Source organism: Notothenia rossii (assembly GCF_949606895.1).
Source record: "Notothenia rossii genome assembly, chromosome: 11".
Classification (NCBI taxonomy): Eukaryota; Metazoa; Chordata; class Actinopteri; order Perciformes; family Nototheniidae; genus Notothenia; species Notothenia rossii.
Genome location: NC_136910.1, coordinates 5,835,025 through 5,857,123, shown reverse-complemented (window position 1 = coordinate 5,857,123; position 22,099 = coordinate 5,835,025). Strand labels below are relative to the sequence as shown.

The following is a 22,099-nucleotide window of genomic DNA, read 5'->3' as shown; positions in this document are numbered from 1 at the left end:
GTCACATTGGAATATCTGTTTGTTTTACGAAGCGGGCCGGTGTTCCTCGAACTATATAAAGATTTCAAATGTGCAACAATTCATGGAGCTGGGATTTAGTGGAAGAGCTGCCTTCAAGCTGACTCCAGACTCCATTAAGTTGTTCACTCTGTTATTATAAATACACAGTACCTTTAAAACAGTAGGTCTATACATTTGTACATAGAAACACATTACATTTTTGTTATGGAGAGGTATTAGGGCAAACCAGGTAGCAGTCGGGGGTTTGGTGCCAAGCAGATGAGATAGCACCTGTCCAGCTCGAACCAGTGTGCCCTTCAGTTCCCAGGTAGACTTTGCCAGGCTCCAGTGGCGCAATCGGTCAGCGCGCGGTACTTATAAGACAGTAACCTGCAGAGTGATGCCGAGGTTGTGAGTTCAAGCCTCACCTGGAGCACAGAAGTTTAGCTTCCATCAGGTGCGGTCTTTCACTCTTAAGTAGTTGATTAAGAGACTTTGAGGAAATGTAGATAGCGTACATGTCTTTCCTGCAGCATAGGCTGTTTCTCAAAATCGAGTATACCTGCTGCAGAGCCACTATTTCAAGTATACAACGTCATCGAGTGGCGCCGAATGCTGGGCATTTAACATGCATTTAAACTTTCCTTCGGCGCCACTCGATGACGTAGTATACTTGAAATAGTGGCTCTGCAGCACGTATACTCGACATTGAGAATCGGCCATAGACTCAGCTCTTCTGTCAATCAGGAGGGTACCTTAACATTAGGCGCTTTCACACCGCAGTACTTTTCCGCGATCTGTACTTAGTTCATGAGAAGTAAAGAGTTCTCATGAACTAAGTACAGATCGCGTTCACACCGGAATAAATCCCTGAGGGAGGATTAGACAAATGAAGCCGCTGACGTCACTTCTTCTTCTTCTTCTGCTTTGGGTTTACTGGCAGGCTGCAAACAACTTCACGGCGTATACTGCCACCCGTAGTCCCCGTCCGGAAGTCCCCGGAGTTGGGGACTGGCTTCAGTAGAAGCTGCTGGGAGTCCCAGCAGCTTCTACTGAAGCCTTCCGAGTAAATCGCCAGAACGCCGACACCTCCTCATCTCCACCGCTCCCATGTTTTATTTTGTGTTGCCATAAGTTAGTCTCTCTGCGTCTGTGCGCTGGGCTAATGCTAATGCTAATAATGCTAATGAAAGGATAATAAAATGGCGGCTTCACAAAACTTTTATGGAGTTTCACGAGGCGTGGTTTGCAATCCGCTCAGCCAAACAGAAATAGGAACCTTTTTCTCCCAGGAAGGTCCCTGCTCTCTAGCATTGACGGAAAAGGGGGTAAAAAGGTTCTCATGAACTCATTTTTGTTCCGGCTCTTTTTGGTGTGAACGCGACATTTCAGAACTATATCGGAACTAAAGTGGGAAAAGTACTGCGGTGTGAACGCGCCTATAGTGGTCATGATAATTCACTGAGCAGATAGAACTTGTCATTCTTGAGGGAGAAGGTACTTATATGGTTGTGAGTTCAAGCCTCACCTGGAGCAAGACCCCTGTCATACGCACACACTTAAAAATCCTGACTTTCTACTTGAATCAGACCAGCCAGAAGGTGTCATTGTGAGGGAAACCAAACAGCTGTGTGTCTGTTGCAACAGTATGGACAATAGAGGAATCCTTCATCTGTCTGCAGCTTTTTTTGATGTAATTCTTGATGCAAAGAAGCTATCACCTCATCCAAATCAGTGTGTTCTCCTGAAAAGGCCCAAATCACAGCAATTTATTTTCAATGTCTAGAGCGTCTGTGGTGTGATATGGTTGATCCAACAAAGTGTAGCAACGCTTTAATTTCAATAATAATATTTTGTTTTACCTACAATGGCCCAATACACTATTGTAACACACATTATGTTTCCTGTGAGCCCAAAAATAAGCCAAAATTACACATCAACTGTGAATGTTCAGTTCAATACAGAGGCTACAGAGGCTCCAGTGGCTCATCGGTCAGCGTGCGGTACTTATAAAACAGTAACCTGCAGAGTGATGCCGAGGTTGTGAGTTCAAGCCTCACCTGGAGCAGATAATGCTTTAACTTCCTGTCAATTGTGAGGGATACTCAGGTAATATTAGTAAGATTATTCACACAGAACTCTGTTGTTGACGGACACCAATGAGATGGTGCCCTTTGCCTTTATATTCCTAGTTACATTTTAACATTTTGAATCTGTCGACTTTTGGAATAGATGCAGGGGACGGCTGGCAGACTAGTAGCTTTAATTCTGTGGATTACGTGGTGAGTTTATTCAGGCGTTTTGCCTCCACTCTGGATCTGTCTGAGCCCACACCAGAAGACTCGGATTATAAACACACTGACTGTAATTACTCAATAAAGCCGGTCAGCTTTTTGGGCTTTTTCATGGTCTGAATCCTCTTTCCTGTGGTGTGTGTGAGCATATTTTGACTGTTGCCCCAGCAACAAATCAGACACTGTCTCAAAGTTATTGAAGTGACTGTTATTTTGTACATATTGATTGTTGTGCTTTTATTTATGTCTTAGTGTGTGCATATGTATACATGTGTCTGTTGATTGTGTATATATAGGATATTTCATATTTGTATAGATATTTTTATATATATTTGTATTTTTGTATTCGGGATTGTGGGAAACGGTATTTCGATCTCTCTGTCTGTACACACAAACACACAAACAAAGATTGACAATACAATTGACTTTGAAATCTTTTCTGTGTGTGTTGTCCAGCTGGCAGGCGTAGGAGGGGCTAGAGAGCATGGATGAGCCGGGCAGCATGAACAGCAGCCTGCAGAGGAAGAAGCCGCCATGGCTCCAACTCGACATCCCCACCATCCGCCTGACACCCGACGACACGCCCGCACTCACACAGGTGAAAAGAAAAACAAATCACATACAATTCAGATTACTAGAGCTTTGTTGGGAATAGACAAAGTAGAATAACTTCTAAAACGATCAAATGTGGCTAATTGTTAGAAATTGGTAGTAGGGCTGCACAATTTGTCAAAAAAAATAATGATTTTGACTGAAATTGCATTTGTAATGTGATTTGTGTCAAATCAAATCAAATCAAGGTTTATTTATATAGCACATTTATAAACGATTTTTGGTCGAGCCAAAGTGCTGTACATATAACATAAATTGCCTACAGTAGAGACACTTTACAGCAAATACAACAGCACAGATTGTTCAGAATACCAGTATGAGAAAAACGACACCCTCTATCCTTAGACCCTCACATCGTACAAGGAAACATTTCCAGAGAAAACCCCACAGTTTAAAGGGGAACATGGGAGAAACCTCAGGCAGAGCAACAGAGGAGGGATCCCTCTCCCAGGACGGACAGACGTGCTATAGATGCCGTGTGTAAATCCAAGAGATAATACATTTTACAGCATATAGACCGAATGTTAGGAAATGCATGTGTCTGTAATAAGAAGATGAATCCACGAGGTCACTAACACAATATTTAATTAAGATATTTTCACATATTTAACCTTTCCCAAATATTGCACTCTTATAGTGATTTGCTTACTGCACTACTCCATATTTTTATGTTGTGATTTTGTTAAAATGTTGATTGATTTTGCAGCCCTAATATGAAGAATGAAATGTAATACTAGTCATATATTGTTATTAATATTTCTAATACTACACATTCACATAACTTGTCACAGAAGGCATCATCTGATCGTGTGTGTGTGTGTGTGTGTGTGTGTGTGTGTGTGTGTGTGTGTGTGTGTGTGTGTGTGTGTGTGTGTGTGTGTGTGTGTGTGTGTGTGTGTGTGTGTGTGTGTGTGTGTGTGTGTGTGTGTGTGTGTGTGTGTGTGTGTGTGTGTGTGTGTGTGTGTGTGTGTGTGTGTTGCAGCCGGTAAAGCGCCTGCGCAGTGTCAGCATGCCAGGGGAAAACCCTCAGACCTGCACCGCTGCCTTGGAAACTTCCAACAACTACCTCAGACCCCCAAAGGAGAGACTACCGTCCTTCACACAGTCCATCAAGAGGTTAGACACACACACACACACACACACACACACACACACACACACACACACACACACACTCCCTTCTGTGTTCTCTGCTAATTTCCTTCAGCTTGTTATAATTCTGATCATTCCTCTCCACTAATAAATCTTAACAAAACTAATTTAAGCTGCAGCCACTTTTCTAATTTAACACAAATTAATCCTGCTCTCTTTTCTTCTCTCTTGTCCTCTCTTTGATTGTTCCTTCTTTTTTCTTTCTTTTTCTTTCCCCTTTGCTTCCCTGTCCTCTTCTCTACATGCTGCTCTGTGTGTAAAGTGGGAAACGGGTGCGTTTTGAGCGCATCAACACGGTCCCCCCAAAGGGCCAGAGGCTGCCCCGGAGGGTGTTATCTGTCCGAAGGCGGTCCTGCATCCCCAAAATACTGAGCCGACGTCGGTCATCTATCCCCAAACAGATCATCAGGTACAGGAAGTGGAGCAGGGAGTTAAGGACGGCAGTTTGAATGTGTCCGGTTTTGGTACTGAAGTTTATATTTGAAACTGAATATTGGAGGGAAATCAAGTGGTTTCAAACCTTTATTACTTCTTTAGCTTTAATTCTAGTGACGAACGATATAAATACAATGCAATGTATTGTATACAAAATGATATATACAAAGACAAAAAGAAACCACAGGGAAAATCTAAATACAGATTCACAAATGACCTCATAGGGAAACATAAAAAAAACACAAATGGCAAAATGAAACCACTAATGAACTCAAAATAACAACAAAAGGACGAAAATAAACCAAAAAAGCAACTAAAAATAGCTACAAAGAAACCCAAAACAAATACAAAGAGGGGGGACAAAACGACCAAAGATAGAAATTAGTGCCACAAAATGCCCCCCCCCCACAATGTTTTTGGTACAACACTTCTTTCCCCTGGATATCTGCATTTACTGAGTTTTGCACAACAGTCCGCTGAGCTTGTCGTCGTCCCTTTGAACTGAGTGTTTGAAACACAAGCTCTGTCATCCAGGGTGTGTCAGTATCAGTCCAGATGGCGAGCGGGACCTCACGGTTTGAGGCAGACAAAATAACACAATTACTCACACGGACTATCTGTGATCCTCTCACTGCATGCGGGCCACATCAAAGCCTGCAGAGAATGTAAATGTTTGAACGCAGGGGCCAGGAATAAAACCTGGAGACACGGGCTTCAAAGGAGCGTTCACCTTATCATGCCAAGTGTGTGTATGTGTATGTGTGTGTGTGTGTGTGTGTGTGTGTGTGTGTGTGTGTGTGTGTGTGTGTGTTTGTGTGTGTGTGTGTGTGTGTGTGTGTGTGTGTGTGTGTGTGTGTGTGTGTGTGCGCATGCGCGTGTGCGTGCGTGAGAGACAAACTGAATTTACGCTTTTGATGTTTATGAGAGAAATAATCGGATTTAGGGAAAGTTAGTGTGTGTACAGGAGGTTTGCAGAGGATCCTCCTCCTCTAAAAGAGTGCATAAATGCCGGATATATCCTCACTCTTTAGAAAGGCCCTATTATTTTAGTGGATTCCCGTTTCCTTTAGTATGTCATTTTGGTTTTTGTGCATGTAAATGGTCTGCAAAGTCCAATCCCCAACTTACTTCTGAAACATAGTAACATCACTATGTAACACTTGCGCTTCTAACTGCTAGCGCTCCAACACATTTGATAGGCCCACATGATAGGCTAAGGGGCGGGACATCTCTAAGCGGTTGACCAATCACAACAGAGCCGGCCAGCTAACCAATCAGAGCAGACTGGGGCTCTGGTTTCAGACAGAGGGTGAAAAGAGGTGCTGCAGCACAGGTAGTATGAGAAAAATAAATAGGAACCCTCTGGATAGACCTGGTAAGCCCAAACGTGTAGTTCGGGTGAACTGGGAACGTCTGGAGGATGCCCAAGTTCAGGAGGCCTTCAACTCACACCTCCGGCGGAGCTTTTTGGGCATTCTTGTGGAGGTTGGGGACATTGAACCAGAGTGGTCGGTGTGTGAGCTGTGTCCGGGTCCTCGGCAGTAAGCCAGTGCTGCGCTTTGTCACCAATCCTGTTTGTAATATACATGGATCGGATTTCGAGGCGTAGTCGTGGGGGAGGGGGTCTGCAGTTCGGTGGACGTTTACTTTCTCCGTCTTTATATGTAGATATTACTTTTCTCCGTTAATCTCCGTCACGTTGTTTCCATAGCAACAACAACTTCCTGTCAACAGCGCTACCTCTCCTTCAAAATAAAAGCATATTCATAAATAGGAACATCCCTAATGTGTTGTGCAGCTTAAGTTCTGTGCACTTCGGTAGTGCTAACTATCTTATAGCTCTCCGTGCAGTTTGTTCGTGCTTGGTTGGTTAGTAGTTAATGTTAGCTACCTAGCTAGCGGCGCCAGCTGTGTGTTCGTTAACGTTTGTCAGCATTTAATGTTGGATGGAATGGTAGCTAGTTTACGTCTGCAGAACACCGCTATCTAGCCGCTACTAACCCAGAACAAACACACTGCACAGAGAGCTAACTCATGTTGTGGTCGTTTACGAGTCAAACATAACATTAGACTAACGTTAGTCAGCTTATAGTATCAATGTATGTCAACTAACGGAGCCAAGCAATGTCCAGGCCAGGGCTGCACGTAAGCTGGTGCGCAGTTGTCATGAATGAATTAATGTTTTTTGGTATTTATTTGAGATACATTATGTTTTTTATAAATCGAACAACAGAAAAGTAATCGTTAGATTAGTCGACTAATCGATGAAATAATCGCCCGATTAATCGTTTTCAAAATAATCGTTTCCCCCCAGCACTACTGCAGAGTAATGCCCAGGTTGTGAGTTCAAGCCTCACCTGGAGCACAGAACTCTTCAGAGGGCTCATCCTGATGTTACTTTATTCCCGTTGTCAGGTTATCTGGCACCAGGTAGCAGCTGGGTTTGGTGCCCAGTAGGTGAACTGGCACTGCTTCTTCATCTTGAACTGGCGACCCCTTCAGTTCCCAAGTCAAGTCCCTTTAATCTGATCCTTCATTCTGAGCAACTGCAGTCCCTAAAACATGATATTTTCCTAATCCATACTACACAGCCAGCTCCAGTGAGTTCAAGCCTCACCTGGAGCAGAGAAGTGTTATCTGCAGCAGGTGAGGTAAACTTACAGAACAAATAACCCAAAGCAATTGAACATTAAAGCATGTAAACATGTGACAGTTGAGACACAAAATACAAATATGAACCTGTTAGTGACCACAATATGCTTATAAACAAAGCGTATATCGAAGGTTGATGAATCCTGCTTTTGTAGGAGTTAATGGATGTTTGTTGATGTCTAATGGTAAGAAGCCATTAATTTTGACAGCTCAGGCACAGAGTTAATAATTTATCTCAGTCTCAGTAATGATAGGTGTTTAAATGAAGATTACACACACCCTTGAACTTCTATTCGCTGCAAAGCAAGGTGGGGTTGGAGCTAAACCTTATTTTGGTGCTGCTGCATGAGTGAGTGTGTGTCACGTCCAGACATGTCCCAGTGCCCTCCCTCTGTCTCTACTCCCTCCTAATGTGTGTGATGTCCCATCCTTCTCTCATTTCCTGTGGAACGAACTAGTCTTTAGACACTCCTGAGAAACAATGCAGGGACAGATAGAAAGCGTTGGGAGGGGGGATTCAGTTTGACAAGGACCAGAGCTGCTGTCTTTTTTGCCCAGTAGGACACATCCTTTTTTACTTGAACTCACAAGGAGGGAAACTGGGAGGCCTGCCAGACACTGACACATTCACGCACTCTCACACACACACAGGGAACTCTCTGTGCAAGTGGGGACGCAAGGTCAGAAAATATAACATCTACTTATCAAGAGAGTGCCTCCAGCTGGTGGAAGTCCTCGTTCCATCGCGAATGGATCAGATTCCCGTCTATACGAGGAGATAAACGCCGGCTTTTCCTCCGACCTTTGATTAACCGGGATGTTGCTCAGAGTCTGGACATGTGGTGATCATCCTCTCTTTGCGTAACGCTGAGTGTTACAAGGTACCGCTGGCCTGGATATCAGGGAAATCCCCTCATGGATTGTGTATCTGTGTTCTGCAGAGGATCAGGGATTAATGCGCGGGTAAAGTGGGGACAGTGGTTTTGGTCATGATGGAGGATAAACAGATCCACAGGCCATGCCCCCCTCTTCAGGTATGACCCAGACCCTCAACCCCTCCTGGAGCTCTCTGGACAGGTGAGTGTACTGCTGAGTGGGGAAAGAAGTAATAATAATAATAATAATACGTTTATTTAGTATAGCACCGTTCACAGAAATACAATTCACAAAGTGCTTCACAAGCAGGGGCGGTTCTAGGGGGGGCGGAACAGGGGCCAGTGCCCCCGTAACACTGATCTGTGGCCCCCCTTTAAAGAAAAGGTTACAATATTACGATTTATTAGAACTAAATCAAATCAGAGACCCGGATGTACACTGGAGATTAAACTGTTTATTGCCTTATAAAAGCAAATACTGTTTATGTTTTTTAATTAAATTGTCACTTAAAGTTACTAAAACAAATACTCTAAATGAAAAAACTACTGAAACAAAGAACTGTGACTTAAATGTACTAAAACAAATACCAATTACTGTATTTTATGTTTATTTTAAACGATTAATTTATACTGTCTTTGTCTTTTTAACCCGCTTTTATTGTGCCCCAAATGAAATAACTGTCCCCCCCCCCACAGTAAAATTGGTCTAGAACCGCCGATGTTCACAAGAAAGAACAAAAGTTAAAATTAAGACCACAGAAACATGAATACAATATCAACATGAGGCAGAAAAGTAAGATTAACATCAAAACAAAACACAGACAACGGGGGAGTCCCGAAAAGAACAAACATAAGAACAGAACACATCTCAAGTATAAACAAAAGCCAATGTAAAAAGATAGGTCTTCAGTTGTTTTTTAAAAGCTTCTACACAGGATGTAGCAATTGTAGCACGACATCAACTAACTATGTAACTAAAGCTATCAGAAGAATGTAGTTGAGTTAAAAGAACAATATTTACCCCTGAGATGTAGTGTAGGGAAACATGAAAGGGAAAGACTTATCGTACATACTCAAACATGTCTCATTAGTGGATTGATCAAATGAGAACACTCAATACTTATCACATAGTGTTCATAATCCTCCTGTTCGCTGTATATTTGTTTACATTACACTCTGCTCTTCCCCTTGGCCTTTTCTTCCCTGATGAAATGAGTCTTGTCTAAGCCTGTAATTACATCAGATTGCTGCTCTCTGTGAACCAGCCTTACCTTGAGAACATAAAAGCTAATTCATGTTGCTTAACATTATTTTTAATCTTTAATGTGTGATGGATCTGTGCTGTCGTCAAGCCCTCGGGAGTATTTTTATTTATTTTTTGTGTGTGGACGAATATGACCTGTATGCTTGACACAGAGACAAATACCTGCTTATCTAAACAAGCCCATAAACAAATGTCATCTGTCTTTGAGCAGGATGTTAGGTCCATTTTATTTGCGAATTATTCACTTTTTTCATCCGTTCTCAGTCTGATTCTCTTTGCCTTCCCAAACCTGTCTTCTTTCTAAAAGACCTTCCTCTCTGGGAGGACAACAATCAGGGACGCGCCGCCTCCCTCCTGCCCCTGTGCATCCTTAAAAGGCTTCCCCAGCTGGCATCTCTCTTGATGATGAGTGTTTATTTCCGAGTGTCCTGCTCTCCAAACATTTCCCCCACCGTGGCCTCCCCCGCTGGTCGGCCAACACGCAGCCTGGCACTCAGGCACTGTTTCAAAAGAGGACCTCTATGGACATGTATTGAGTTTAAATGAGAAACACAGCCATGAAGTGCAGGACTGAAGAAGCAACATCTGCTTTTTTAACGAAGGCTTGAACTGAGGGCAGTGGGTCGCGTTAAGATCAAGACAGTATCTTTTATTCAGGCTCTTTAAGCTGATTGGTAGCATCCACGCAATCACAGTCACAATGAAAGAGAAAGGAAAACGCTAGAAGGGGACTGGAAAAAGGAAGATGTTTTTGTCGTAAATGTTGCAAAAAACACCGTTAATAACCCGATCTGATCATAGTGCTGTTGATTTTTCAATATCGAACCACTGAACTGTAATCCAGATTAAAGTTTTAACTGATTTGGGTTGTTAAAATTATTCTATACATTTGCCTTGCTCAGATTTTAGTTTAATTACAAAAACTAGCACTGGAGCTCAAACTGGTCAAAGTTGCATTTAAAAAAAAAAAAAAAAAAAAAATGTATGATATGAAACCATGCATTTTGACTTTCTATTTAGTGTCCTAAAAAAAAAAAGTGTTCCACATTTTAAAGATTGCAGATGCTCGTTGACTTTCTACTGCTATGGTTCTCTTCATCAGTGTAAAAAGAAAGCTATCATCAAATGAACCAATTAACAAGTCAATTAATCTCCAACAAGCAGCTGCATCAATCAAGTAATCATCCTTTTGTTCTGCTAATCATGAGGGGTTTACGGCTCAATGCGCCCGAGAATATTCAGTGTGTGTGTGTGTGTGTGTGTGTGTGTGTGTGTGTGTGTGTGTGTGTGTGTGTGTGTGTGTGTGTGTGTGTGTGTGTGTGTGTGTGTGTGTGTGTGTGTGTGTGTGTGTGTGTGTGTGTGTGTGTGTGTGTGTCAACATTTGTTCAAGGCTTCAACAGATTATGTATACAATTCAAATGTACAACGACTTCAGCAATGTGATTCTTATACAAAATGTGACATGAACGTTTGGTTAAGCCCATTCATGGTCATGACTTTGTTATTCATTCACACTCAATATGACGGCGTGTAGATTAGGCATAAATACAGCAGTGATGTTATCGTTTATACACATAGATATCCACATACTGTGACTTTGAAATGTCACAAGAATATCTTGTTACAGTGGAACAATGTGCGAGCTTTCTGACATTCACGTTGTTGATATTTGTATGTAATCGTGCCCTGGATAACAGCAGAACAGCTACCTGAAATGCACAAAACAGGTGACAGGCAGAATTAATTATATTTCTCATATGTGGTACAGCCTCCCAGTTCATATCCCGGCTATTGAACCTTTAAATCTCAGCTAAAAACTAACCTCTTTGCGCTGGCTTTTAATACTTGAACATACCATTTTTACATTTGTATGTGTTTTTATCAAGTTTTTAATTTTTTTTTAATTATTTTACATTGTGTTATTTTATATTTTATTTATTCCCTGTACAGCACTTTGGTCAACTGAGGTTGTTTTGAATGTGCTCTATAAATAAATAAAGATTGAGATATACCACTCCCAAATAAAAAACAAACCTATATGAGGTTATGCAGTGTTCCCTTGTTTACTAACCAGCCCCCCTCTCCCCCGCAGGGGCACGGCTGACTGGTTCGGGGTGAGCAAAGACAGCGACAGCACCCAGCGATGGCGGAGGAAGAGCCTGCAGCACTGCAGCCATCTGTACGGGGGTCTGAAGCCTCAGGTGATGAGGGAGATGGAGCTCCACAGCCAGGACAACCTGTCCCTGGCCAGCACTGAGACCCCTCCTCCCCTCTACCTCCCCCCCCACCACCACCACCACCACCACTATGGCATGCAGAGGGTAGGCCAGCGCCACGTTAGAAACATGGAGGAACAATTACCACCTTTTCCTCCATCACTTTTTCTATTCATTGAGATCTTTGGCGCTTGCTTTAACTCTTTGCTCTGTCATCTTGACTAGGGTTCAATTGATGTCTTTTTCACACATTAAGCATTTGTTTTTGAATATTACAAGCAAAACATTTCGAATTCACGCATGACACCTGGCAATAACAACTTTATCTAGTTCAACTAACAATACCACCAATGCTACGGGCCTAACCACTACTTTTGCACTTTTAGTTTTACCCTCTGTTTCAAAAGGTTACAGTAAAATCAGCTCTGATCATTTCAGTTCTGGTAGATATGTAACAAATATATCCTATGTAAACAGCAATGGGTTTTTAGTTACAACTATCCTACATTGAAACAAATATACGGAAAGAAAGGTGTAATGCTCGGTCGCTTTCATAGCTTAGCAGTGCTTTGTGTTTAACGTCTAAAAAAGTAATAACAAAACATTTTTGAAATAATCGGCAGCTCACATTTTTACTGTGAGACATTTGTTTACCCTCTGGACTTATATTTAACACTTTAAAAGTTGACATTTATTGTTAACATGTTAGCATATGTAAGTGCTAGTAAAAGTAATGCAGTAGTAATAGTTATCTTGGGCTTTCTTTTTATTAGTTTATCATAACTACATGAAAAACATTTCAGATGAAATTACAGTAACTCTGATGTGAGCATTTAAACAAATTAAGTTTCAAGGAAGTGTCCTCATCTAGCATACACCCTTTTAGCATGAAGCTGGGTGAGGGTGTACATTTAGAGTTACTGTTGCTACTTGAAACTGGAAATGGCCTACTAATCTACTACTCAAACCTGCTCGTTAAGCACTTGTGTCTCTTAAAACAAACCTCTAACATCAATCTAACCCTAATGTCAATGTGAGTTATCCCTGCTTTTCACTTTTCTGCTGTTGTGTGTTAACTGTTATATGTTGCTTGAGTACAAAGTATTGGAAAACAACTTTGTTAAACCAACACTTGCTTGTGTGTGTGTGTGTGTGTGTGTGTGTGTGTGTGTGTGTGTGTGTGTGTGTGTGTGTGTGTGTGTGTGTGTGTGTGTGTGTGTGTGTGTGTGTGTGTGTGTGTGTGTGTGTGTGTGTGTGTGTGTGTGTGTGTGTGTGTGTGTGCGCAGATTGTAGACCCCCTGGCTCGGGGTCGTGCCTTCCGCATGGTGGAAGAGGTAGACGGCTTCAGTGTCCCTCAGACTCCCGTCACGCCCGGCACCGCCTCCCTTTGCTCCTTTTCCAGCTCGCGCTCTGCTCTGAACCGGCTGCCAAGAAGACGAAAACGAGAGTCTGTTGCCGTCATGAGTCTGAAGGCTGCAGCCGCGCTAATGAAGGTGTTTTTCTTTTTTTGGTTATGCAGGAAATGTCACCTCAAACTTTGCAAAGTCTGTGCTTCAAACTCTTCGTCCTTTTTCCAGCTCAAAGCTTACTGCCAGCCCATGCTTTTGGAAATGAAGTGTGCTTATTTTTTATGCACAATGAAAGCAGCTTTAACTTTGCATTATAAAGGTTTTTGTAATCTGTTTTTTTGAAAAAAATAAGCAGATCACCATATTCAGTCTTAAACAGACAGAGGAGATTGAGCTCAGGCATCTCATTTTATAACATTGTGTAACAAATCTTTAACCCTTAGATGGATAAGTGGGTCTTTTTGGACCCGGTGAGGTGGTTTTCTTGAAGTATCTTTGTAATTACATTTTTTTATCATTTCATATTCCAGCTATTCCTATATCATGCTATTCAAATTTAAAATTTAAATGTTATACATTTTAATAAATTGCAATTTTTGTATTTCTACCCCAAGCTTCCATAAGTGGGTAAAAAATTACCCGCATGCATTTCCTATGGGGTCCTCTGGGAACCTTTGATTCTTACTACCTGTTGCTGTCAGGAATACATTCACTATGGACCACACAGACTACATCACAAGTGACACCTCTCAGGAAGATTATTTTCTCACAGCAAGATCTGAAACCTGTCAATATAATAATAATAATAATAATAATAATAATAATAATAATAATAATAATAATAATAATAATAATACATTTAATTTGTATAGGGCTTTTCAAGGACTCAACATCGCTTTACAATATAAGGGAAGGTTAGAGTGGGGGGTATAGGACTATCAAACTTGATCAACCGGCATGGATTGATGGGGGTTTTGAGATGAGTTTTGAAAAGGCACTGGAATACTGTGAGGGTCTCAGAATAGCGGAGATCTTTGCATCAATAAGTTCAAAACGTTTTTTTTCCAAATGTAAAAAAAATGTCTATAAATAGTGAAAAATGTAATATAAAATATTTCTATTGTGAACCAAAATATAATACTAAATATTATACAAGTGATTTTTCTTAACCAAAATGATAAAAATGGCATAAAAACACATATTATTCTAATACGGGTCCTTTTTGACCTACTTATGGAAGAGTGTAGGGTCCAGTCACTCTGAGGCAGGGGTGTCAAACTCAAGGCCCGGGGGCCAAATCCGGCCCGTGACTTCATTTTCTGTGGCCCCACAAGAGCTTGCAAATAATATAATACGTTTATTATTCGGTTACAGGCCGATTTACAGAAGCATGTTCCCCATAAACTACATGTCCCACAATGCATCTCAGATATGCCTTTTTTTCTCAGAACTTGACTTTTTTTTTTTTTAAATGTGCTGTTTTCTTAGAATTAGCCCTTTTCCTCAGAATTGTTCTTTTTTTTTCAAAATGTAACTTTTTTTTTAGATTTTTGACTTTTTTTTCATAATGTGTTTTTTCTTTTTAAATCATTTTGTGACATTCTCACTGAAGAGACTTGCAATTATTTGCCGTAGAGTTCTGCTTCTAGACGTAGTTAATTATGAAGTTATTACCCTATCAGATAATAATCTAATGCAGAGGCAATAATGTAATATAATACATTATTTTATATATATTAAATATTTATGTATTCTTATATAGTCTTAAAGTTACAACCGGCCCTTTGAGTGCAACCATAATGCTGATGTGGCCCTTGATGAAATTGAGTTTGACACCCCTGCTATAAGGGCATCCAAGGGTTAAGATGCAGAGTTTAGTCAGAAAGCACCCGCACCCTTTAAGAGGACAGCGTATTAGAGCCATTGTAAGTTAACATCAACGTCAACATTTTTGATAAAGACTTGAATATTTAAGTCATATATTTGGGAGAAAAATCTCAGACATTTTGTGAGGCTCTGAACACTAAAAAACGTTTAATGAAAAAACATCAAACACCTTATAATTAATACAATAAGATGCTTGGATTTGTGTCTGTATGTCATCACAGATATCCGTATCTCAAATTTAGCCGGTCATGATTTTTCCAACAATAAAAGTTCAATACTTCCTGTGAATATCATTGTAAAGTCTCTTTAATCTAAGGAACTATCAAAGTTATTTTCTTGAAAAATCACAACTGAAATCCTGTAGATTGTGAGATTTTCTCTGAATATTTCCCTGCATCCGACAACCTACAAATGCTCTTTATACGCCATCATTCTTTAATCTCTCCCTCTAGATACTCCTAGAAAAATGACATCTTTTATTTTTCTGACATATCCCTGTCTCTTACACATGCGCATGGATCAGCAGCATCTCTATATCCGTGTGTGTGTGTGTGTGTGTGGGCACGTTACATAACATTTTAATTCAGCTTGTCTTATCGTGGATTAAACGCAGCTGTAATATTTACAGTATTACAGACTCGCACATGTAAACAAATGTTAAGTAAGAGTGAGTGCTAGTGTGTGTTGGGCGGGAGTTACTGGCAGATGTTCCGTGATAATACACACCTAATGCTCTGCTATCTGCGGGATTAGAATATTGCAGCAGTGCAGAACTAATCCACACACACACTCAGCCGCCAGGCGCTGGCATTAAGGAGGGGATTCCCCCAGATAAACTGTCATTGTCTTCAGTCTGTCGTTCATAATCATAAAGACGTGTGTGTGTGTGTGTGTGTGTGTGTGTGTGTGTGTGTGTGTGTGTGTGTGTGTGTGTGTGTGTGTGTGTGTGTGTGTGTGTGTGTGTGTGTGTGTGTGTGTGTGTGTGTGTGTGTGTGTGTGTGTGTGTGTGTGTGTGTGTGTGTGTGTGTGTGTGTGTGTGTGCGTGTGTGTGTCATTTTGTCCGTAGGGCCGGACGATAGGCGACGGCGCGGCCGGGAGATGTCGCAAACGGAGTTTCATGCCCCCTAGTTTCTTTGAAGACGACACCATAGACTTCCCTGATGACCTGGACACTTCCTTCTTCACCAGAGTGAGCAGTGGACACACTAACACACACAAAACCAGGATAATATTTAAATTAACTATTTGAACAATATCATCCGCAGCAAGTGTCTGTATTTTCTAGAGCCTGCAAACACAAGTGAATTATTGTTGTTGGAAGTCTATTATTTTGATGCTAGAGCATGAACTAAATAATATTTGTTGTATGTAAAATGGTGAGGATTTCACATTTGCATATTCAGTTACAAATAAGAATCACGTAGAAAATGTTATTAATCATCCTTTTGGCCTTTTTGAACTTGTCTGTGAGCTCTTTCTCGACTGTTTCACGACCCCTTTACCCTGTTTTAAACTGAATATAAATTGGCAGTAGCTTTGAACTCCTCCTCACTTAATTTGTATCTTTGTAGGAAGGCCTGCACGATGAACTGTCGAGCTACGCAGACGATGTTTTTGAGACGCCATCGGAGGCCGCCATCGACCCGCTGGACGAGAGCGATCTTACAGGAAGTGCGCTGGATAAGAACGAGCTGGAGAGGAGTCACCTCATGCTGTGGGTTTCTATTTTTTGGCGAAGGGGAGTTGTGAGGAGACAAACTCAAACTTCCTATCACTCAAGATAAGCTCTTATGATATCAAGATATTACGATAAGTGATCAATGTTTTCTTCCACTCTCCTCCTCCTGCATCCAGGCCTTTGGAGCGAGGATGGAGGAAGGCGAAGGACGGTCCTCTGGTTCACCCGAAGGTGCCTCTGAGACAGGAAGTGGTGAGCGTCAGCAGCCATCAGCAGCGAGGACAGCGGATCGTAGTTCCTGTGAAGAAGCTGTTTGCCAAAGAGAAGAGGCCGTACGGGCTCGGCATGGTGGGCCGCCTCACCAACCGAACGTACCGCAAGCGCATCGACAGCTACGTCAAGAGACAGATCGAAGACATGGACGATAACAGGTAAGGAAATTCATCTCCCGTGTTAATTTGAATAAAGGTGTTGGGAATCTACTATTAACATTTTCCAAAGGGGGGTTGGTTTAGCATGAAACACTTGTGTGTATCTCACACTGCACTATAACTTTAATTCATGTACCTTTGTTATTCATGTTTGATTATCATTGCTTTTAAATTAGTGTTTTTAAATGCCATGTTATAATATGTTTATTAATGCTCTTAAAGGTGGGGTAGGTAAGTTTGAGAAACCGGCTTGAGATACACTTTTTGTTATATTCCATGGAATGCTCTTAACATCCCGATAGCAATGAATATCTGAAGTGCTTTGACAATAAATCCATAAAATGGCTACCTGCCTGTCAGCCTTCCATCTGTGCACAAACTTATCTCGTGCCCTCATTGGTCATGCGCGCGTTCGTGTGTGTTGGAGGAGGGGCTCTGTGAGGAAGTGGCCTTTTAATCCTTGTCTAAAATTGAATAGCCACCTCTATCGGGGTTGTGGGTTTTGACGCGCCTCTCTTTGTTTCCAAACAATTCAGCGGAGATCGTAGTTGAATCAGATGAGCTTTATTAATTGATCCACACGGCATATACAGGAGGACATATTTCTTCGCTTCATAGTAACTGAAAAGTGTATCATTTTCCAAAGTAACAAAAAGAACACGGTCAAAAGACTTTTACGTTTACTATCAATCTACCATATAGGCATATAGCCATGCACGTGATACTGACGGACATAACAAATAATCAGTGAGCCTTAAATTAATACATTTAAAACCATAATGTGACTCACAAAAATGGCCGATAATTGACAGTATAATCTAATTTATATTATTATTAAGCCTAACATTCAGACAATAATAACAAAAGGGAAAATGGCTTTAACAGTAAGGAAGTGGCAGATTGTTTCCGGTTGTGTATTTTCAAATTCTAGCGCACTCGAGCTAGTTTATCCGAAATTACCTATCCCACCTTTCATGTCTTTCATTTTTGTAAAGCACTTTGAATTGCCTTGTGTTGAAAGGTGCTGTATAAATAAACGTGCCTTGCCTCTCTTAGGCCTTTTTTTACCTACTGGATCACTTTTGTCCATCTGCTCATCACCATCCTGGCCGTCACCATCTACGGCATCGCCCCTGTGGGATTCTCACAGCATGAAACTGTCGACTCTGTACGTTTATTCAACAGCGTTTATTAAAGCTGCATTGGTTTATTGTCTGTCAACAAATTGTGTTGAGATTCGACTGGACATGTTTGACAAAGCATGTTGGTAATAAAGCTTTTTTCTTTGTCTCTTTGGAGGTTTTGAGGAACAAGGGAGTGTATGAGAACGTTAAGTTTGTGCAACAACAAAACTTCTGGGTGGGTCCGAGCTCAGTAAGTATCTTCATTTAAGCATCTTCTCTCTATGATTGTGCTTTGAAGCATGATAGTCAACATGGGAAAAGCTCAAGTGTATTACAATGATTTATGGCTTAACTTATTTAAAAAAAAAAAAAAAATGCTTATGCAATCAGCTGTTTCTAGTAAGCAAGAAGCAGAGAAGTCTTAACTCTTACTAATACATAATTTAAATAGACAATGCCAGCTAAAGTAGAGAAATGTTGATAATAATGTCGAATAACTATTTAAAATGCCTCACATGAACACATATGAGCATAACAGGTGGTTTATAAAGGGTTACTTGATCTCATCTAAGACTGTAGGGGTAGTTCAGGCTTAAAGAAGTTGGTAACCATTGGTTTAGATCCAGAACCCTCACCAGACGGTACTGTCCTGCAGGAGGCGCTGATCCACCTGGGAGCAAAGTTTTCTCCGTGCATGCGTCAAGACGAAGAGATCCACAAACTGATCCAGGAGAAGAGATCCAGAGAGGGGGAGTCGGGCTGCTGCGTGAGGAACGATCGCTCCGGCTGCCTGCAGACCTCACAGGAGGACTGCTCGGTCTGTCCCCATTTCACTCTCTAAAGATCACAGCCGTCTGACGCTAGATAGAGTAGTCACCACCAGAGATGGCAAAGTACACACATCCTTTCCTCGAGTAGAAGTACAGATACTCGTGTTTAAAAATACTCTGGTAAAAGTAGAAGTACTGACTAAACTTCTTTACTCAAGTAAAAGTAAAGAGGCTTTGAAATGTCCTTCAGTAAAAAGTACCCATAACTAGCAGCTGTTTTAAAGAGTACCTGACCTCCCTTTATATTAATAGAACAATAATGTCATTGTTAGCTAATGAATGTTTCCATGCTGAACAACGGCAACATGACAACGTTTTCATTGGTCCCTCTTCTTTAGAGAAGACCAGGAAATGATGGATACACGGATCGTGTTCAAATCAATAGGCACGCAATGACTCTAAATAATAATGATCACGCCACCAAACACACATTCAGACTAAAGGAACCAGCCTGTTTGGAAAATGTGAGAAGTAGAAAGTACAGGTATTTGTGTTCAACATGTGAGAAGTAGAAAGTACAGGTATTTGTGTTCAACATGTGAGAAGTAGAAAGTTCAGGTATTTGTGTTCAACATGTAAGAAGTAGAAAGTACAGGTATTTGAGTTCAACATGTAAGAAGTAGAAAGTACAGGTATTTGTGTTCAACATGTAAGAAGTAGAAAGTACAGGTATTTGAGTTCAACATGTAAGAAGTAGAAAGTACAGGTATTTGTGTTCAACATGTAAGAAGTAGAAAGTACAGGTATTTGAGTTCAACATGTGAGAAGTAGAAAGTACAGGTATTTGTGTTCAACATGTGAGAAGTAGAAAGTGCAGGTATTTGTGTTCAACATGTAAGAAGTAGAAAGTACAGGTATTTGAGTTCAACATGTAAGAAGTAGAAAGTACAGGTATTTGAGTTCAAAATGTAAGAAGTCAAAGTAAAAAGTCGTCAGAAAAATAAGTAGTGGAGTAAACTACTGATACCAGTCAAATGTACTTAAGTACAGTAACTAAGTATTTGTACTCCACTACTTCCCACCTCTGGTCACCACTACACAGTCAAAATACAGAATAATGTTAACAATGATTTCTCTCCCTCCCTCCCTCTCTTCCTGCAGAGCACCCTGGCGGTGTGGGTGAAGTGGCCTCAGCACCCCAGTGCTCCTTATCTGAATAACACACTACGGCAACACGGGGCCGTCTGCCATCAGGACCCCAGGTAGCTTCAAATAAACACCTTTTTCATCACAGTCACTATATATTTAGTGGCTTTTGCAGGGGTCATAGTCATGTAAATACATAACAGACACATCTATTTATTGCATGTATGGCTTATGTAAGGTTGTGGCTCTGTCCCTGTAACAGAAGATAGGAATGTTTAATGTTATTTATTTATTTTTAAACTTTCTTTTGAAGGATTTGTGTGGAGCCGGCCTCAGTTTCCCCTCATGAGTGGCCTGATGACATCACCAAGTGGCCAGTGAGTATATTTACATTTAACAATTACATTTGGCATCTACGTTTATGATGTCTCGGAATACTTTGATGTACCTATCTGTCTCGTATAACATCTAAAACAAGTATAGTGTCTCAGTGTTTTGTTTAAAATATGTTTCCTCTGCTTGTGATCTGTAGGTTTGTACACGATACAACTCTGGGAATCACACCAACCTCCCCCACATCGACTGCACCATCACAGGCCGGCCCTGCTGCATCGGGACCAAAGGACGGTAAGAGGCAACGTCCCTGAACGCATCAGGAGAACAGCATATCTATTGTGTCTATATTCTGCGAGGTATTTCTACATAAGCTAATAATGTGTTTCATGCTGCAGATGTGAAATCACTTCCAGAGAGTACTGTGACTTCATGCACGGCTACTTTCACGAGGAGGCTACTCTCTGCTCACAGGTACGACAAACACCTTTCCCCCAATTGTGTCTGATATTCATTCACCGACTCCATGCAACATCTGAAATGCATACAGGCAATTTAATGAAAACTTCTCTGCTCCAGGTGAGGCTTGAACTCACAACCTCGGCATCACTCTGCAGGTTACTGTCTTATAAGTACCGCGCGCTGACCGATTGCGCCACTGGAGCCTTCCTTCGCTCATATGGAGGTCAAACTAAGGATCGAAGCTTACAAGTTTCAGCTCGTTGATTCAGATTTTATTTATGTTTGTTCGTCTTATTTTTAGATCTCCAATTGGAGACCTTATCATCATAAAAATCGACGAGATAATTTGTTAATATCAGTTCTAAAGTCACTTGTTGTTTGTCAAAAAACATCATCAACATTTTCTATAAGGAATTGAGCAAAAATAATAAGTGGGACACCAAGAAACCAATACAGCAGATACCAGCTGACCGGTTTAAACAACATTAGTGGTTTATGGGTAGAGCTGTGTATTTTACATCCAGAAGTGACTCAACATATCTATAGTTCTTTTTTGTAACATTGAGTGAGCTGTAGTAGGTGCTGTAGCTTAGATAAACTGTCTGTCTTGTGAACAGTGTCTCTTTGTTACAGAAGATATCTCTTGATTTAAAGGTGGGGTAGGTAAGTTTGAGAAACCAGCTCGAGATACACTTGTTGTTATATTCCATGTAATGCTCTTAACATCCGGATAGCAATGAATATATTAAATGCTTTGACAATAAATATATAAAAAAATATCATCTGTGGAAGCCGTGGCGATGTAAAAAGCACGACCAATCATCTGAGCCGGCCCGGCTAAAGTAACTGGATGGCCTACCTGCCTGTCAGCCTTCCATCTGTGCACAAACTTATCTCGTGCCCTCATTGGTCATGTGCTCGTTCGTGTGTGTTGGAGGAGGGGCTCAGTAAGGAAGTGGCTGATTTCTTCTGGCTGTGTATTTTCAAATTCTTGCGCACTCGAGCTGGTTTCTCCAAAATTCCCTACCCCACCTTTAAGTGTGTTATCCACCTCTGAAATTAGGAGTTTGGATTACGTTTGGATGTAAATCTATCTAACGACCATTGACAATATAATCCTTAATACCTAACCATGATTTAATAGATGACAGCTTAACATGTTAGCACAGTTTGTGGTGTGTGACTTTCAAATAACACTGTTTACAGCCTGGAGAAACGTGTAGAAATGAAAGGGAACAGTTGAGCGAAGAAAATAGGGAGAATAGGGACAGATCATAAGGCGCTGTGGCTTAGTGGTAAAGCGCCTGTCTCGTAAACAGGAGATCCTGGGTTCAAATCCCAGCAGTGCCTCTTAGTCACTCTCACTTTAAGTCTGTCATCTTTACTCCTTTCAGTCACACATACGTTGGTTCCGTTTAA

General features: G+C 41.1%; 1 protein-coding gene across 4 annotated transcripts in view; it reads left to right on the top strand.

Annotated features, from left to right (window-relative positions):
- rhbdf1b (rhomboid 5 homolog 1b) overlaps positions 1 to 22,099 on the top strand; it is a 51,350-nt gene that overhangs the window by 21,987 nt on the left and 7,264 nt on the right. Inside the window, exons 2-16 of one of the 4 annotated variants that reach the window (XM_079658811.1) lie at positions 2,751 to 2,892; positions 3,889 to 4,022; positions 4,321 to 4,467; positions 11,377 to 11,605; positions 12,787 to 12,993; positions 15,803 to 15,925; positions 16,308 to 16,450; positions 16,591 to 16,845; positions 17,902 to 18,013; positions 18,145 to 18,219; positions 18,625 to 18,786; positions 19,901 to 20,001; positions 20,199 to 20,262; positions 20,418 to 20,512; positions 20,617 to 20,692. In XM_079658811.1, the coding sequence (XP_079514937.1) occupies positions 2,779 to 2,892; positions 3,889 to 4,022; positions 4,321 to 4,467; positions 11,377 to 11,605; positions 12,787 to 12,993; positions 15,803 to 15,925; positions 16,308 to 16,450; positions 16,591 to 16,845; positions 17,902 to 18,013; positions 18,145 to 18,219; positions 18,625 to 18,786; positions 19,901 to 20,001; positions 20,199 to 20,262; positions 20,418 to 20,512; positions 20,617 to 20,692 (2,037 nt within the window). In that variant the 5' untranslated portion in view covers positions 2,751 to 2,778. Of the gene's footprint in view, positions 1 to 2,750; positions 2,893 to 3,888; positions 4,023 to 4,320; positions 4,468 to 7,550; positions 8,223 to 11,376; positions 11,606 to 12,786; positions 12,994 to 15,802; positions 15,926 to 16,307; positions 16,451 to 16,590; positions 16,846 to 17,901; positions 18,014 to 18,144; positions 18,220 to 18,624; positions 18,787 to 19,900; positions 20,002 to 20,198; positions 20,263 to 20,417; positions 20,513 to 20,616; positions 20,693 to 22,099 lie in introns of those variants that run through there. The other 3 variants (XM_079658813.1, XM_079658812.1, XM_079658814.1) reach the window with 3 other exon arrangements.